General features: G+C 47.8%; 1 protein-coding gene across 7 annotated transcripts in view; it reads right to left on the reverse strand.

The window, feature by feature from the left end:
* Nucleotides 1-18,457, reverse strand: part of Med12l (mediator complex subunit 12L) — a 275,089-nt gene that overhangs the window by 194,304 nt on the left and 62,328 nt on the right. For all 7 annotated transcript variants that reach the window (XM_078043553.1, XM_078043550.1, XM_040269994.2 and 4 more), the window contains exons 8-11: nt 17,209-17,478; nt 16,120-16,269; nt 15,326-15,425; nt 14,885-15,021 (exon numbers count right to left, since the gene is read on the reverse strand). In XM_078043553.1, the coding sequence (XP_077899679.1) occupies nt 14,885-15,021; nt 15,326-15,425; nt 16,120-16,269; nt 17,209-17,478 (657 nt within the window). The remainder of the gene's footprint in view (nt 1-14,884; nt 15,022-15,325; nt 15,426-16,119; nt 16,270-17,208; nt 17,479-18,457) is intronic.

Raw genomic sequence — 18,457 nt, forward strand, 5'->3', positions numbered from 1 at the left:
ACATTAAATTAGCAAAATTATTTTTGAGAATTGCTACAAGTGATTATGATAGTGATTTATACAAAAGTACTAAATATGAGCTGAAATTACACAATCTTTTTTTAGTTGTACTTTGACACAATATCTTTATTTTATTTATTTATTTTTAATGTGGTGCGGAGCACTGAACCCAGGGCCTCACCCATACTAGGCAAGTGCTCTACCACTAAGCCACAGCCCCAGCCCCTAATCTTCCAATTTGTAAAGACTGGATTTCACCTCCTCGTTCTTAAAAATGCTTGAGAAAAATATCTACAATGTGTGGCTTTGTTTTTTTATACTCTTGTATATTCCCCAGGTTTTGAATGAGAAAATATTGCTTCTATACCAAAGAAATCAAATATATATGTGTGCATGTAAATATATACAATATGTATTATATATATATTTTCAACATCTGTGGTTCAATATCCTTGTATGCTAATTCAAAATACAAAATATGTCTACTTTTTTTTAAACAAAACTCCAGATGGCTTTTAAAACAGATGGACTAGAATTTAAAAGACTCTGAGAAAACAGTTGTTGTCACTGTTGTTTCTTAAGGAACTTTTAAAAGTAAAATTGCACAAAAATACTAGACATTTTTTTTCTAACGAATAAAAAAATAAACAGGTGCAAATTAAAAAACTAATGGAGAAACAGGTGGAAAGTTGGAATAGAAAGACAGGTAGTTGTTGACTACTGTAACAATCCAGTGATTTAAATCAACTCGATCTTGCCTGCCTCTGGGTCTCCACCACCCTCTGCACACTGAAGGGAATTAGTTCACAAAATGTGCACAAGAATTCTGCTGATGGGCTTCTGTCCTAGACAACAGCTGGCATAATCCTAAAAACCTGGTGGACGTGAAAAGGCCAGTGATCTCAGGCACTCAGCACAGGAAAAGGCCCTGCCTGCCCCCTGAACACGCCAGACGTGGCCAGGGGCAGAGGGTGGTGTGCTGGAAAACAAGCCCAGTGAGGTGAGCACCAGGATCCCAGGCCCTGAGAAAATACTCTAAACCTGGCCCTTATATCCCTGAAGTTCACATTCTAGAGGGAAAAGCCTAAAAGATGACTACCTACAAAGCAACAAGAAAACGAACTGTGCGAGAAGGAAGGAATTGGGTCCCCATGCCTGCCATGTCTTAGAGGGTACCAGCATCCCCCTGTCCCGGCACACTGACATCTGAGAACTGGACGGGCAGATGGGCCTGCAGACGACCGGCCACAGCAGCCATCATAATCACTGACTACCAAGAATTAGGTGAATTAAGAAAATCAGTGACGGAACCACTGAGAAACACTGTCGGAAAAACTCAGCTTTGTAAAATATAAAATTCTAGCACAGAAATTTTGTCTTCACAGCAACTGTGCCTATAAAAATTTAAACATTTCAAAATTCATTTTGAACCCATTAGTATTTTCCAGTATTGGCCAGATGCCAAGACTGTGCAGTCCTCTCCTCTCTGAATATCAAGAGGCCTGCAAGCAACACGGACCTGTCCTCAGGACCCTGGAAGGGACAGAGAAGCCGGGACAGAGGAATGTACACTAGCTTCTCAGAAGATCCCACTGGAAACATGGGTGGCATTACACTTATGTGAAGACACAAGATATGTGTAGATCTTTATTACCAAAATATACATGTAAGTTGTAAAAATAAATATAATTGTAGCATTGTCTTTTAAGATACTATCCCATTCAAGCCTTTTTTCCCAAATCTTCAAAGGGTTTGTTTCAATTTGAAATGGACTTGACAAGAAGCCTCATCCAGATCTCACTAGTTGTAATAATAAGGAGAATGCTTGGCTCCAAGGGCAGTCCCAGGACACACTCCTATTAGAGATGGGAAATGATAAACCCCAAGACAGTGCAGCCTGGGAAAGGGAGTAGGAAAGAAAGCCACCCACTGACAGCTTTCCTGTCTTCCAAGGTGAATCCTTTCCAGAGTCTGGCCACAGGTGAGGAGAAGATATTTCATCCAACCTAGAATAATCCTCAGGAGGCTTTCATCTCTCCCAAGATAAATCCTCTCCACATGCTGGCCACAGACCCCTCAACCCTACACCCAAATTCCTGAGTGTCCAAACTGACACGCTCCCTAAACCACCTCTCAGTATAACCTATATAGCCCAAACTCCTCTGCTGGCCATCGACTCATTTTCAACCAGGAAAGTGGGTCCATTGCAGGTGTGATCCTGTTCCCAAATAAAAGGCTGAGACGGAGTTTGTGTCCAGCCTGGTCCTTTCCGAACTCCATGAGGAGCTTAGCATGGGGACCGACGTTCATCACCCCATGCAGACGCCTCACATTCTACACTGCTCGGCACCAACTTTTCAAACATTATTAAATAAACCAGGTGCAGTAGCGCACGCCTGTAACCCCAGCAACTCAGGAGGCTGAAGCAGAGGATTGCAAGTTTAAGACCAGCCTCAACAACATAGTGAGACCCTGTCCCAAAATAAAAAATACAAAGGAGCTGGAGATTAGCACAGTGGTAAAGCGCCCCTGGGATCAATCCCAGGACCAAAACAAAATGAACAAAACTATTGGACAAGCAAGGCCCTGTGCTCAATCCCCAGCCCCACAAATTTTTTGAAATGTTTTTTATCATTTTTCTGTGTGTGTGGCACTATGGATGTGCCTTTTCCATGCCAGGCAAGGGTTTTACCACTGAGGTACAGCCCCAGCCAAAATGACTAAGTAAACATTAGACAACTTCCATTTGCCAGTTAGGTGCTGTATTACAAATTCAAATAATGGTCAAAGATCAAAGGATATCCTCATTTCAATTACAAAGCTGAAATGAATTCTCACCCTAAAAACAACTCTTTAAAATATAAAGTTCCTTTTCTTTAGAACCATTAGTAACTTTGTGAAGTGAAATTCAACCAGTGTATTGTAACACATAATAACATCAAGACAGGAACTTGAGATACCGTACTAGCTCAAGATGGAAACCAGGAATGTCCCTTGCCTTTGAAGAGACGGCCATTAAGGGGAACAAATGCATGAGGATGCAGGCATTTGGATGCACAGAAGGACAGGAAAATCATCTCAGGAAGACAACAGCATTCAACAGGACTAGGGAGTGAGACTGAAGGGAATTACTCAATTATTCCTTTACAGGGTGGCTTTCTAGAAAAGTCTTGAAGAATCAGTTAAACTTCAAGTACAGGTGAACAAGAGGACATGGCAGCAGAAGGCAGGCAGAGGAACACCTCACCCTGTGGCCTAGATAGCCAAGGTCTAACCCTGGGACCTCTGGAAGAATGTGTTCCGAGATGACAAAGGCACCTACAGACGTGCCCATCACAGTGCCCCGCGAGAGTGACCCTCTGGATGTGGGTCTCTGGTTAGCAGTGAAGACTCCAGGCCACTCTAAACAGACCCTGGCGTGTAGACACACTCTATCAGGGATGCACTAGTTATAACATGCTGAGCTCAGTCTTCTTGATGCTAAGGGAACACAGAGGCGCCCTCACCAAATAAAATCGCCTATTTATCTGTTGATTCAAAATGGGTTTTCTGCAATATTTATAGCTCATTCTAGTCATAACTAAACAAAATTATGGAATTTATAAACGTCTAAAGCAGACACAACAAAAAATATGAAAATTGAACATTACTGATCTTTAACAAACTTTTTCAGTCACTTCTAATAAAAATTTAAAATATAAAATAACTTTGTGTGGATTTAATTGACAAAATTACTAATGTCGATAACAGCAGATTTTCAGGTGACATTAAGCTAACTTGTAGAGAACACTCAGCTCAGGGACGGCACTCCTGCCACAACATGGCCCTTGAGACATTAACCACAGGTGGAGTCCCACTTGTCCATCAAGAGGACCAGGGAAGGAGATGGTGCCCTTCCTCTGGGCTACACCCTGAGCTTCTCTGGGCTCTCCTGACACCACCCTCAGCACACACAGCTCACATGTGCCTCCCCGGTAACTGGAACTTTCCACAGCTTGGCCACTGGCTGCAGAGACTCTGGGGAGGTCCTGACACCTGCTGAGGCACAGCAGAGACTGGTAACCAAAGGACTTCACCACCCCAGACATGCAAAGGAGGGTGGGGTCTTGAGGGCAGTCATGGCAGCGCTCCATGCTGGTACCACATGGTGAGTAGAAATGCCTGAGCGCACAGGGTGCATCCCCGGCGTGCATGCGCACAAGAGAGGGCTGGGGGCCTGGAAATGGGGTGGAGGGCATACATGGGACTGCAGCACACAGAGGAAAGAAAAGGATACCCAACTATGGAGTCTAGCCCTGGCAAAAATTAAAAACCTGCAATCATGACAATAGCCACAATTTTAAATTTCCAACCACAGGGAGTGGTGGTAGTAATCATAGAAATGTACTGAAACAAGTTTGTACTAGAAGTACGAACCATGCATATAAGTGTGTGAAGGTCAATCATTTCAGCCATTGTATGAGTACATGTGGATTGTAAATGTGGGAAAACTGGTATATGATGAAAAATGAAACATCTGAAGAAAAAGAATCTACTTACCGAGCAGGTTCTGGGTGTTTTACATACATACTCTTTAATCTTAGCAACAAACTTGGAAGCTGCTGTTGCTACTTCCATTTTACAGATAACTGAGACTAGATTATGTAAGTAAGGTGGACAAGAGCACCAGGAGACAAAGAGGAAGGCCAGGAGTCCCGGCTACTAAGCCCACACTTCCTGCCACACTCAGAGCTTTCTTCAGTCAGGGTCACATGAAACACAGACAGGATCCCAGTTACACTGAAACCCTCACAGTGGCTCACACAGACCTGGGGAGCGGCAACCCAGCCCCACCAGTGCATGTGGCCACTGCCACCCTCTGGCCCAGCCCTGGCTTCGACCTCTTCAGGGATAGGCTAGACCTCTAACCTATCGACACAGACGTGAGGGTCGAGGAGTGACCCATCAAGGGTGTTATTCTGCCTGACACTTGCAGTACTAGATGCTCAGGCAGGACAGACATCTGTCTTTTCATGGCTTTAATGTCAGCATCCAGAGCAGTGCCTGGCACAGAGCAGTTCAATAAAGCCTGCTTAGTCAGAAAGGAGAAGCAGTGTGCTACCTATGTGAAACCAAGAGAATGAAACTGGCCAGGAGGCAGATTACAGATGCACTCACTAAATATGGGAGCCATCTGATTTAATCCAGGGTGGGTGGCGAGCACGGCAGCAGGAGCATTCCCAGCCCTAGCTCAGGAGGCGAGGTGACCCGGGGGCCTCGACACTGTGGTCTGGCATCACTGGCATCTATCTTCTGGCCACTCTCGTCTTCCAGAATCAGGGATGAAAAGAGAAAGCAATGAATATTTGGGAGGATAGGGCAACAGTGCTACAGCTGGCTTAAAACAGCTACCCCATGAGCTCAGAGCCACCTGAGAAGCCGTGAGGTGAGCCTGGAGAGGAGAAGAAGGCACCTTCTATGGCTTGGCCAGGGGCCTTCATCTGCAGCCACCAGCTGTAGAGACTCTTTGGAGGTCATGACACCTGCTGAGAGACTGGTAACCAAAGGACTGAGCCTGGAGAGCAGAAGGACACACACAGGTGAAAGGCGACGGGCCACTCAGGCAGCGGGGAGAACAACAGGAGGTCACACCCAAGCCCCCACCTACTGCAGTTGCCAGCTGTTCACAGTCAGGGACATGAATGCCCAGGGAAGCACTAAAGGGCATGGACCAGGACAGGCAGCGGGTACCTCAGAGGCATGTTGCATGCCACTTCTGATGGTCTGACACGCTCCTATGATCTTACAGGCAAAGAAACTAAGGCATGGAGGTTGACTTGTCAAATGTCTGAAAGTCACTAGTCACAGATTGTCAAGCCTGAGCTATCTGATTCCAGAGGATACTCTACATCCAAACACCCCATCTTCAGGGAAGGGCAGTGGGACAGGGGCCCACCTTGTGGGCTGAAAGAGACATCTCCATATCAAGAACGCATGCTCACCCGTGCACCTAGCAATCATGACAATCAACTTCTACCATGAAAATTAAAAAAGCAAGGCTCAAAACTCACTAAGATGGACTGGGGCTGGGGCTCAGTGGCAGAGTACTCGCCTAATATGAGTGAGGCACTGGGTTCGATCCTCAGCACCACATAAAAATAAATGAATAAAATAAAGGTAATGTGTCCAACTACAACTATAAAAACATATATTTAAAAAAACTCACTAGGATCCTCTGAACACCAGCCCTGTAAACCTGGCCTCATGAATCGGGAGTGTAGTGAAAAGGTGAAATAGTTATTAATTCTGCAGCAAATAACCATCATTAAAGACACCATCTACATCTATAACAAAACCATGAGAGTGTGACGACAGGTCTTCGTCACAGGGGGATGTGTCACGTTATTTTTTCCAGCAAGGCAGGCACAAATCCCATTGAACAGGCATCACATTAGGCTTACTCTGGTATTCAATTACCCAAGAGTCTCTGGAAGAAAACCACAGATCTTCTATTCAGTAAATAAAGAAGGAAACTAATCAACAACTCCTCCGGGGAGGCAGGCTTCATTCAGAAATTAGAGACACACAGAACAGTTGTTTGCTGTGTGAATATAATAAATTTCTTAAGATACCTGGATTATACAACTATCTAGGTGGCATGGGGGGTCAGTGACTCATTACCGCAAGCCGCAGCTAAGAAGACCTGAGATCAGACACTAAATAAAACAGCTCAGACTACAAAGGACATGTTTAAAAATGAAGTCAATCACTCCTAGTCAACATCAAACAAAGGGGCACATTTGAAGACAAGAAAACAAGGTCCATGCCACAGAAGCAATGAGTAACATGGGATAATACGCAGGCAGGGGTAACAGCTGACTGATCTGCCAGTCACATGAGCAGAGAGGTGTGATTGCAGAGGGACACTGTTCCCATTGTAGGAGGTGACCAACAGCACCATCCATGGGAATCTCCAGCAGGTTGACGGGCCCGAGGCTGTTAACCACTCCCAAGATTCATCATGATAATGTGAACGCTCTTCACTCCTATCACCTCTGCACACAGAGTGGTCTCCCACAGTTACTGGAGATGGCTGGGCTCTCTGGTAGGGCCTGGGGCAGCCTCTCCTCGCCTCGCAGCCTCGAAGCCAGCGTTGATGGCCTTCAGAGCTGCCAAGACCCAAGAAAGAAAACAGAAGCCATGGAAGCAGGAGGACTTCCCCTGTTTTTTTTTCCTTTCTTTTCTTTTCTTTTTTGAGAAGTAGTTACAGATAGCACAACTCTGAATTCTGAGAAGAAATGATATAGATAAGGAAATAACAGTTAAGACAAGCTATCTGAATACTGAAACCAACTAAGTGTCATTCATCAGCACTGTGACAAAAAGCATGAATCTTCTACTCTTCACGAATTCATCAACGTCTAAATAATACCTGTGAAGACAATAGAGGGGTTTTAGAGGTCTGTCAATTTCATGATCATGTAAGTCACGGAGCAGGTGAATTATAATCACAGAATATAGTCTTCCAAAAGCCCCTGGAAAGCACAAATCTCTCAAAATAATTAAAATGCTATGCTTAATTCACAAAACTCTCCTCTGCATGGGTACAACAGGCTTTACTATTTGCATTTTATGAAAAATGAAGGAAATATACAAGTAGGAAGGGAAATGCAAATTGCCAGGTGAAATCTGCCCGGCAGGCTTGACAACCAGTTGCCCAGCTGTGAGCACTACCACTGGTGTTGGCACATGCCACCATGCACAGGGGTGCTATCGACAGGGCCACCAAACACACACGGATACTGGCACTGGGGCAAATAACGAGCCCAAAGCCAGGATTCAAACCCAGGTCCTAATGGCTCAAAGTAAGTGGAATAAACAAAGACCAGTTGTTCAACTTGAGAATTTGAATTTTTTAATTTAAATAATGTTTAATATGTTAAAATTATCAAAGTAGCTTCTGAAAAATTAGAAATTACTCGTAAACATAAATATTCCAATATTAAAATGTAGAAAATGATATAAAGGTTGCTCCCTCCTTCTACCAAAACGGCCTCTGGAACTTGTTTGTTCTGCTCCATTATTACTGGAAACAAAATACTTTTTAAATTAAGCAACATAAGGCCTGGAATAAACACGCTAAGCGTGCTGTTCGTGACAGCCGCTGTCAAGACAGAGCCGGGGACAGAAAGAAACCAGCCTTAAGAGAAGAGCCTGAAGTCTGATTTGGACTTTACTCTTCCTGCTCAAGATGGAATTTTTGATGCTGGACATGTTTGGCACCTTCCAGTACCCAGGGTCTTCTTCCCTAGTTTTGCATTTTTTTCTGTTTTAAAATAGGAACAGTTTCCAAGGGAGAAGGTTAAGGTCAGTGGAAAAATTTGGGAATGGCGTTCACATTGAATACTTGAAGAATAAGATCGCAGTTGTTTCTGAGAAAGTTTTCTAAGACGTATTTGAAATATCTTACTAAGAAATAGCTCAAGAAAAATAATCTCCATGATCGGCTTCGTGTGGCTGCCTCTGACTGGCCAATTTAGTCCAGATGGAGACAGACCAGTGCAGGAGGACTAAGTGGACTCCCTTTTTAGGACTTGGCTTTTTAACAAAAAAAATGAAGCACACATGAGAAAGAAGCCTCTAAAAGGGACTATCACCTAGTACAGGCTCATACTTAAAAAAGGAACACTGTTCTGGAACCTCTCAGGATCCCAATCTTTGTTCTCCTACTCATGGGCTGGCACATGAGCTTGGACCATTTCTCATCCCCTCTCAGCACTGGTTTCTTCATCTAGAAAGTAAGACATTAAAAAATATATCTCACATTCCACAGAAAACTTAGACACCTATGTGCACAGAACCTGATGTGTAAGAAGCACTCGGACGCAGTTACCAGGCTGTGTGCGTGGCTGTGGTTAAGGTCACGTGCATGGCTGTGGCCAAGGCCGCATGCGTGGCTGTGGATAAGAGGTCCTCAAAGGTCCATGTGCTGAAGGCTCATTCCGAGTCTGTGGTGCTATGGGGAGGCACTGGAAGCAAGGTATTGGGTCCTTGGGATGTGCCTTTAAGGGGACAGTGGGACTCCAAGTCTTCCTTCTCCCTCTCTTTTGCTCCCAGCCAAGAGATGAGTGGTCTTGCCCTACTGTGTGCTTCCACCAGGAAGTGCCAGCACAGCCCAAAGCACTGGCCCAACAGATCACGGATGAATCCTCTGAACCTGGAAGCTGAGATACACGTTTTCTGTTTCCAGGTTGATTCTCTCACATTTGCCATGAGAACAGAAAGCTCTATAGCACATGTTCTCCAAACTAACCAAGAGGCTCCCCGCAAACTGAGTCAACTAACTCACAGGCCTTCTCAAATCAGCAAAGTCTAAATGTTTGGACACATAAGGTTTGTTTTCCCCAACTATGTTAATGTAACTGACATTTTGCTCATGAATTTATTTCAAGAAAGAAGAAAATGGGAGCTATAAAAGATTCGCAGTGCGTCCTTTGGGTGAACAGGAGAAAGCATGTTAACCTCTGAAACATAACCGTGTCCACCCAGGCCAGGCTCAGCACTGATGACATGACCCAGCACACACAGATCCACAGGAGGCCTCCCCTCAGCCCCCCATGTGCCTCCTCGCCTTGAATTCCACCCCACTTAACCTTGAGACCTGGTTTTAGAAGTGACTTTTCCCCTCATCTTATATCAAAAAGACCCCGAGCATTTCAGTAGGCATCTGTGTCTCAACATGGAATTGCAGATGCTCATGCCAGGCGTGTCCATCCCTCCAGTGGCTGCCCTACAGAGGGCAAAGACTGAGAAAATCAAAGAACGCAAAACGCCTGGCAGACACTGGCTGTGCCTCTGACAAGTGGGCTGTGGGGTGGACTCGTGTCCACCACAGCCCCACGGGTCCTGTCACAAGCAGTCTGACCATACCCAGTCCAGTTCTCCAGGGTATTTGACTGCCTCTCTGAGCACCAGGTCAGTGCTAACTGAGCACCTGCCTGCACACCCGACACTGCAAATATTGATCCACAGGGCTTCCTGCCGTGGCTCCAGGCCATTCACATCAGGAAGTAGAATGCCCATTTCACAACGAGAAAACTGCACCAGCCTGCCAGCCTCACAGCCATGCTCCGCCTCACTCGGGGGAACTCAGGAAGTACCCAGGTCCTGAATGTCCTGATCCCATGCAGTAGAGACCCCAGTGGGCTTTCCCCAGACACTGAGACCCACTGGGCTCCGAAATCTGAAGCTGCGCATGCCTTCTTGTACATCAGAGCTGGACACACTGACACACACAGACTCCATCGCTCTAGGCACCCTGTCCCTCCACGCCACATCCTACAGAGGTGGTCACTGCCCCACAGCTCTGTTATGAGCAAAGACCCAAACCAAGAAAACACCCACTGAGCCCTTGCCAGACTAGGCACTGGTTAGGGGCTGAGGCGTTGTGGGCGAAGTGACAGCCTGACATCCCAGAGCCACCGCACTGCAGGAAAATGAGCATGGACAAGCACAGCCATGCAGGACCCAGGCCTGTCCTCCAGGTGCCTGTGCTCACAGAATGCTTGTGCCACCATGAGCAGGCCCGGTGGCCTAGGAGGGCCTGTCTGTGTCCCAGTGAGTGAGACACTTGCTCTAGTCGGAGATCTTTGCTAACTGAAAGGCAGGGTGAACATGCACAAAGCAAATGCAAGCAACAAACACATAGGTCTGAGCAGGGAGAGAGGAAATGCATAGCTGCTGTTCTCGAGAGTTCCGCCCGCCCAGCTGGTCTGCCCTTTTCATTACTCAGGAAAAAGTTTGCTTCCTGGGGCTGTGGAGAGAGAAGTGAAAGGCAGCTCTTCCTGCCACCTTGAGACCTTCACTTCTATCCTGTCCCCCAGGCACCCCAAACTGCAGCTGGCTCTGCGCTCACACCACAGGCAAGGAGGACAACCAAGAGGAAGGAAGCGGTCTGCACTCTGGAAGGCCGGGCTGCCCGCTCTGCTGCCTGGGGGCGGGATCGCCCCCGACAGACTGGCCGGTCTGGAACCTGTAAGTTCCACAGTCCCGCAGACACTGCCTTGCGCTCCAGCTGCCTCCCCAGGAGAAGGGCAAGTCAGTGTGGCAGGAAGCAACTACCAGCAACTGAAAGCCATGGTGTCTCTGCAAACAGCCAGCTGACAAGCTGCAGCCCACACGACGTCCAAATCCTGGGGAGGTTCACGCACAGAGCCTCGCATACAGTCGCTCTTGAAATGCCTGAAGATCAGGCAATGGTGAGCCTGCAGTCCAGGGAGCATCTAGAGGCGATGCCCAGGGGTGTGCCCATCCCAGTCGCCCTGGGGCCCTCCCTCCTGGCCACCCTGTGTGCAGCCTCCTGCCACCAGGGCACGTTGCCAGCCTGGCCCCTGGGGCACACAAGCCTCTGAACCCTGCCTGAGTGTTAAAACTTCTACCTTCACACCTAGTGGAGGCCATGAAACCAACCAGAGCACGAGAACACTAAGGCTTAGGTCTGCTTTCACTCCTTCACCCCAGGACCCTGGCCCTGGCACAGAGTAGGAGCAGGGGGCGCGGGTGAGGAGGAGGGTAAAGGAATGAGGCACTCCACGTGGATAGTGAAGGGGCATCCCAGGCCTGGCACCCCACCCGATGTGGCAGCAGCTCAGCTCCAACTCTCCCCTGGGGACCCACAGGCCAACCACAGGCAGGACCCAGGTCTCAAATGTCCTAATCCATGCACCATCTATCCCAAAGGGCTTTCACAAGGTACCAAACCAAGTATTCTCAGAAATCTGAACTGCAGCTCTCCTGGCCTCTCCCCTTGGGACAGACAACCGCCCCGCTCCCCAGAAGGAAGCAGAGAGGCCTGATTTCTCCTCCGCAGTTACAGAGAAAAGGGAATCTGGAGAGTGAGGTTCAAGATTCCCAAACAGAAGTGGGAAAACCCACTGTGCAGCTGGGGCTGGAGCACGCCCAGACAGGGCTGCCAGGAGAGCAGCACACGCCAACTGCACCTGGGGCTCAGGACCGGTCTGTGTCTACTCTGTTGTCGAAGTCGAAGACACATTATGAAACCCAAGAAAAGGAAGTCCACTTCCAAGAAGAAAGAAGGCCTTCTATCCCAACCATACCACTTCATAACACAACCCTCCTTCATAACACAGCGTCAACATGTTGGTCCCCCATGAAACAGTCATACTGATTTTATTTTACTATTGCTCACGGTGACCATTTCTGAAATACACTTGTACAGTGCTTCATAATCCTCAAAGTGCCCGTGTTTCCTCAGAGACAAGAGGCAAGGTGCTCTGTGCCTGTTTAACAATGAGGCACACAGCTTTACTAACTTGCTCAAGGTTGCACCCCTGGTCAGGGTCAACACAGCTGTAGCCCCTTATGAACTCCAGGAACACAGAGTGACTCAAGAGTCAAGGAAAGGGTGACCCCTGGTGGACAGTAAGCACAGTGAACTGCCATCTGCATGCCTGCATGAATATACACATTTTCTGATGCACGTAAATATCAGTCACATTTTAAAAATTAACCATGTTAGGTGAGGTGGCACACACCTAGAATCTCAGCAACTTGGGATACTGAAGCAGGAAGATGGCAAGTTCAAGGCCAGCCTGGGCAACTTAGCAACACTGTCTCAAAGTAAAATAAACAGGGCTAGGGATGTGGCTCAGTAGAAGAACACTTGCCTGGCAGAATTGACTGGATGCTAACTATCCCTGTCCTTTCAGGTGTTCTTCTGTCAGATCAGTGGGTGATCAGCCTGAATTACAGGAAAAAAATGTAGATTTCATCTTCCTCATAAGACAGTATGTCAACCACAAAATAACCACTCACTCGCTCACATGCAATACTTCCAAAGCTGAGTCAACACCGAGAATAAGCACTGCTGACCAGGGCAACACTCCAGGTGGCCATGGGTACCTCTCTGCACCCAAAGAGGAGCTGGGACCCCCCCCACCCCGGGCTTGAAGGGTTGCTTCTGGAAAATCTCTCAGTGCACACACATTTCCTCATGAACCTCTACCTGTGCTATCAGTAATAACTGTGTTTGTTATAAAACTGAGACAAAGGAAGCTTTTAAAAATGTAATTTGAAGTTCTAATCTACTGGCACCCCAACAGCTCATCTAGGCACCCAGTCTCCACAGGGCTGTGGGAAAACCTCACAGTGTGATCTTGTTCATAAACAGCACAGTGTGATTTCTCCCCTGACAAGACACCCTCACTATCATTTTCTAGTGGGCAATTTGAGTTTCCACGGGCCAACATGACTCTAGAAAGTAGCAGCCAGACTGACCCCAGCCTGACTAGTTTTGATGGACTTGCTAAAAGCCTCGACAGGGAAAGCAAGCTGTGACCCAACACTTAGCACAAGAAGCTTAGCAACACAAAAGGACACCTCAAATTTTCAGGATTTTCATCCCAGATATCGCATGTCTATGTATTTAAAAACCACAGAGCTCTGGAAACCTCTCACCTTAGGAAATTTTACTATAAAGAGAAGGACTATAAGGTTTCCATCCCAAAAGAGCAGGGCAGCCCCAGAGCTTGCCTCGGGAAGCACAGGGTTATACAGGCCCACGGTGGAGCGGAGCTCCCTCCTGAGGAGCTGAGGTGCTGAAGCACTCAGTGCCCACCCACCAGAGTGAGATGCCCACCAGGTCTACCCACATCATCGACATTCTGACCCCATGTGGCACCTTTGAGAATCAGGGCAATGACTCATAAAAGGATTTCCAAAAAAAAAGGAGCCACGTAGCCTCTGCACCTAGCTCACACAGAGGTGGGTCAGGGAGGCCTCGGGTGGTTACCCCATCCTCCACGGTGCATTCCCAAAGGCTTCATTAGAACCAAAGGTCCTTGCCATCCATCAGCTAAGGTGCTCTTAAGGGCTGTCAAGCCTCACCTTGGCCTTCCCTCGGCCTAGCCCACACTGGCTGTACCACAGGCACTTTTCACTGTGGAAGGAGAACACTTTTAATTCCCCCAATGATAAAGATCATTGCAAATGCTATGTTTGTAGAGTCACTCATTAATGACATATCTGTTACTAAGAAAAAAAAACATAAAATGGTCTGCAGTTGCTCAATGTCACATGTCCATGACCAATTCTTTGGTCAAATATCAAATAGCTGCAAAGTTATATTTTTTATGTGATTAGGATTTAAATCATCAGACTTTGAGTTAAGCAGACCACCCTCCATAACAGGGGTGGGCCTCATCCAGTCCTCTGACAGCCTGAAGAGAAAGACTGGGGTCTCCAAAGGAAGAATGAATTCAGCCCCCAGACTCAGGATACAACCCCCACTCTTCCCTGGTCTAAAGCCTGCTCTGCATATGTCACACTTGCCACTACCTACAATCACACCAGCCAGTTTTAAAATATTAAAAAAAATAGCACTCTTTTCTCTCTCTAGATAGATGCAGATAAGAAACATGCATACTCGCGCACACACACACACACACACACACAGTTTCTCTTCACTGGTTTGTTCCTCTGGGAGGCCCTGACCAGCACTGAAGAGTTTTCAAAGATCATAACCACAGACGTTCATGCACTGCCCTCTGCTGGGCTGTGTGTTAAAATGCATCCCCCGAGTCAAAGTCAATCATCTCACCAAGACCACTCCCTAGCCGAAGCACAGGATGTTCTGTTAAGAGTAAATGAAGGGAGGATGGTAAAGGGCCAATAAAAATCATTCCAATCAATCTATAAAGGTAGACCAGCCCAGCGGACAGTTCGTGTTAATAATGTTGAGTCATGCTAGTCCAATGAGAGAAATTTCACAGTGCATGAGCCTTCATAAAATATTACACTTTAAAACAGGCTTTGTCATTTCTTTGAATGACAATAAGAAAATATACCAACAAAATAAAAGGCAAAATGAAAGGAGAAATTCAACTACCTCTTGGTTATCTTTGTTTTGGTTTGCCCAGAAAATCTTATGGTAAAGCGTCTCCATTGAGTTGCTGGAATCAGTTCGGTCAAAACAGTGTCGATCCAAGACTTCCAACGTGTGCAAAACTCGACTGATAGTCACCCCTAGATGGAGAAATAAAGCATGCAGTTAGGGAGGTCACGGAAACCAGAAGAGCAGAGCACAAAATCACCATTCTGGGGGGCAAGGGGGTTTCCTGAAGTCACCATGCTAGGCATGTTTCCCCAGAGAACCATCCATGAAATCCAACCAGACATTCCAGACAGGCAGAACCTGAAGAATGTCCTCACAACTCCCCGCAGAGCTGTGCCAAAGACCCTCCTTACCACAGGAGTGCACTGACAGAATCTGAAACCTGGCATGAGGCCCAGCCTACAAAAGCCCCCGCTCCTCCACTGTGCTCTGTACCTGCTGTGGACTCCTGGCACTTGTCAAAGGACCACCGGACTTCCACCGCACGGCCCCTTTGTTTTATCTGCTGTTCCACCTCATAGATCTTGGCCCGAACCTGAAAGATAATTGCTTCTAATTAACTCTGCTGCAAAGCCGAGGCGGCTGTCTAAGTCCTGTCGAGGTTTCTGCCTAGCAGAAGGTCCTGTGGTGAACGACAGCCATGGCTACAGGGGACGAGAGCAGCCCACTGCCCACAAGGACGGCCTTCCAATGCACAAGTGCTGATCCAGAGCCAGCTCTCAATGACAAATGTCCATGGAAATTAATGTGTGAAGGGCACTGTAACAGGTGGGATTGCTTTAGGATATTGTAAGAAAGGGCAAGAATTTTTAAATATCCTCTTTGAGCCAATTGTCCGGTCAGGAAAGTAACTTGCAATGTTTTAGTAATTTAGAAAACTGCTTGGTTAAAAAAATAGATAAATAAAAAACAAGGATGATCTTCTACATGTTAGTTACAACACTTGTTCAAGTTGCATAAATCTTCAAACAAAGCAGCAGCACCAGAAGATCACAGAAGAGTCACTGAACAAAACTCGCCAGCATGGGAGTCACAGTCAGGCATTGGCATCACCACCAACTGGCCTGGGAGGAGGACGCTAAGCAGGACTGCCCAGCAAGAGGGGGAAGGGAACCCTGAGGTTGGCAGGGGCAAGGAGCAGAGCTGGGGATGAACTCCGGGTGAACCCAGGCGGGGCCCTTCGCCCAGCCCCTGGAGAAAGAACACCTACCACCCAGGACACAGTCTACCTGCTGGTTGAATGCCGTGTTCCCTCCCGGCATGGGGAGGCTGGACGGGGCGACCTGCAGCAGGTCCAGAGGTGAGCCTGCGCTCACATTCTTGCTTTCATTTGTGGAGTAGTTCCACACCAAGGCACTTGGGCAGCAGAGAGTGACCGTCTAGGAAAGAAGCAGGGAAATCCGGACGTGAGAGGGAGGAGGAGGAGGAGAGCTGCAGACTCAGCAGAGACAGCTGTCACCATCAGTGATGCCCCAGCTCAAGGCCACAGGGGGTCTCTTTACTCCAACCCCGCCAACACCAATCTGTACGCCAGACAACAGGTCCTCACTCCAGGCATTGCCAGGAACCCCCCACCACACCCTCCTCACCTCATGTTTCTCTAATTCATTGCCTCAAACTGTCCCCTGGGAAAGCCTGTCTGACCGCAGGCTGGGCTACAGATCCCCTTTGTGACTGCCTTAGCTGGGCCTGTCCCTATCAGCCCTCGTCCTGTCACAGGATACTGCAGCTCCGTGACTCTGCCTTCCCTACAGGACTGCAAGCCCCAGCTCCCGTGGGGACCCACCTTCAGGGCCACCCTAGTTCCAAAGGGCACCTGAGAGCTCAAGAAATGTGAATGAACTCAGGGTGGCAGGCTATGCCTCACCCCTGAGGGCACTGCTTAGCAACCTGCCCAGGGCAGCACCCTCATGCACCTGCAGCAAGCATGCCCTCCAGGAGCAGTGCCTACCAGAGGATCAGACTTAAGAAATAGGCAGTCAACTCAAGACGTGACTGAGGAAGCCAGCGCTGCCCACAGAAGCCTCCTCCAGAAGAACAGGGTGGCTGGTGACAGCAATGGCTACCCTGTGGGTCCCCTGGAGGACTTTTAATTGGGCTGCTGAAAGGCCTCAATAGAGGACAACCACAAAAACTTTCTTCTAGAAGAATGCAGCAAATCTTCTTTCTGCTTTACCCCATGCAGAGTAATCAAACTTCAACATAAACTACTTGGTTGAGGGAAAAACGACATTCAGTACATAGAAGTAAAGTGCCATCTCCAGCCCGATGGCTTCCCACATGGGACTGATGTGACATCACCGGGGCCGCAGACTCACCTGCAGCATGCAACTGAGTCCGTACACAAGGGGCCCATGCTGTGCGCAGGAAAGGAAGTCTGAGAAGGCCAGCTGCACGGGGCTCATGCCGGGGCCGGGTGGGCCGGGGCTGGGCGCCCCGATTCCCGAGCTGTTGGGCCCGATCATCATGTGGGGGGAGTGGGCAGCCAGGAGGCTGGGGCTGTCGCTTAGCAGCAGGGACAGACGCCGGGCACAGAAGTAGGCCAGACGGCGGGACAGGTAGGCCGACTGCACAAACTCGTCCGAGTACTGCAAGGAGAAGACAAGCCGCCAGTCATGCCCGCCTTCACAAGCAGCTGCTCCAAGGCAGATGCTTCTCCAGGAAACAAGAAGAAGCCTGCACAGACCCGTGCTGTCAACTGCAGGCAGAACTGAGCCACACATATGATCTGAAATTTTCTAGTAGCCACTAAAAGAAACAGGTGAAATTAAAATAATGTGCTGTGTGTAGCCCAACACACCCATTTGATCATGTCCACCTCTGACCGACATAAAAGTGTTCTAGCAGCGTTCGCTCTTGTTCCTCCCCTGGGAGTCTGAAGGCTGGAGAGCTTTTTACACACAGAGCACATCTGGGTCCACAGGGTCGCGGCTAAGGTGCTCAGCAGCCCATCTGGCTGGTGACCCGTGACAGGCCAGGTGTCTGCAGCAGCTGAGAGGGAGGGCCGCCGCTCCCCGAGCACACGGGCACTGCTCCAATCATCAAAGGCTCGTGTGACTTCTCCATGGGGAACAGCTTCTAATGAATCCCACTTGGCGAACTTAAATTTCATCACATCTTAGACACATCACAAAATGAGAAGAATCCTACCTGCCAGGGACTCAAGGAATTATCAAAAGAAGGTAGAGATTCTCTGCACTCTACCAGGAGGAGGTTTGTTTTGTTCTCACAGCACTCGGTCTAAAAGACGGCGGGGGGCACTATTCCAGGGGCTGTCTGCTCAGCTCAGACGCGGGAGAGACCAGTGCAGTAAGATTACCCGTTAACCAAAAACCACGGACATGACTGCTGAAGGTCACTACAAGTCTTCCTACGTAGTATAAGAATACACCACAGTGAATTCCACCAAGGTGTACATCCACAGGAGTGGGGGCCTAATTTAGAATGAGACATTCTATGTCTATGTAATTGTATCAAAATGAACCGTACTGTCATGAATGACTAAAAAAAAAAAAATGGAAATTAGAAAATTAAAAGTTAAAAATAAATAATATATAAAATTTAGAA

This window comes from Ictidomys tridecemlineatus, chromosome 3 (genome assembly GCF_052094955.1).
Source record: "Ictidomys tridecemlineatus isolate mIctTri1 chromosome 3, mIctTri1.hap1, whole genome shotgun sequence".
In the NCBI taxonomy this organism is placed as follows: domain Eukaryota; kingdom Metazoa; phylum Chordata; class Mammalia; order Rodentia; family Sciuridae; genus Ictidomys; species Ictidomys tridecemlineatus.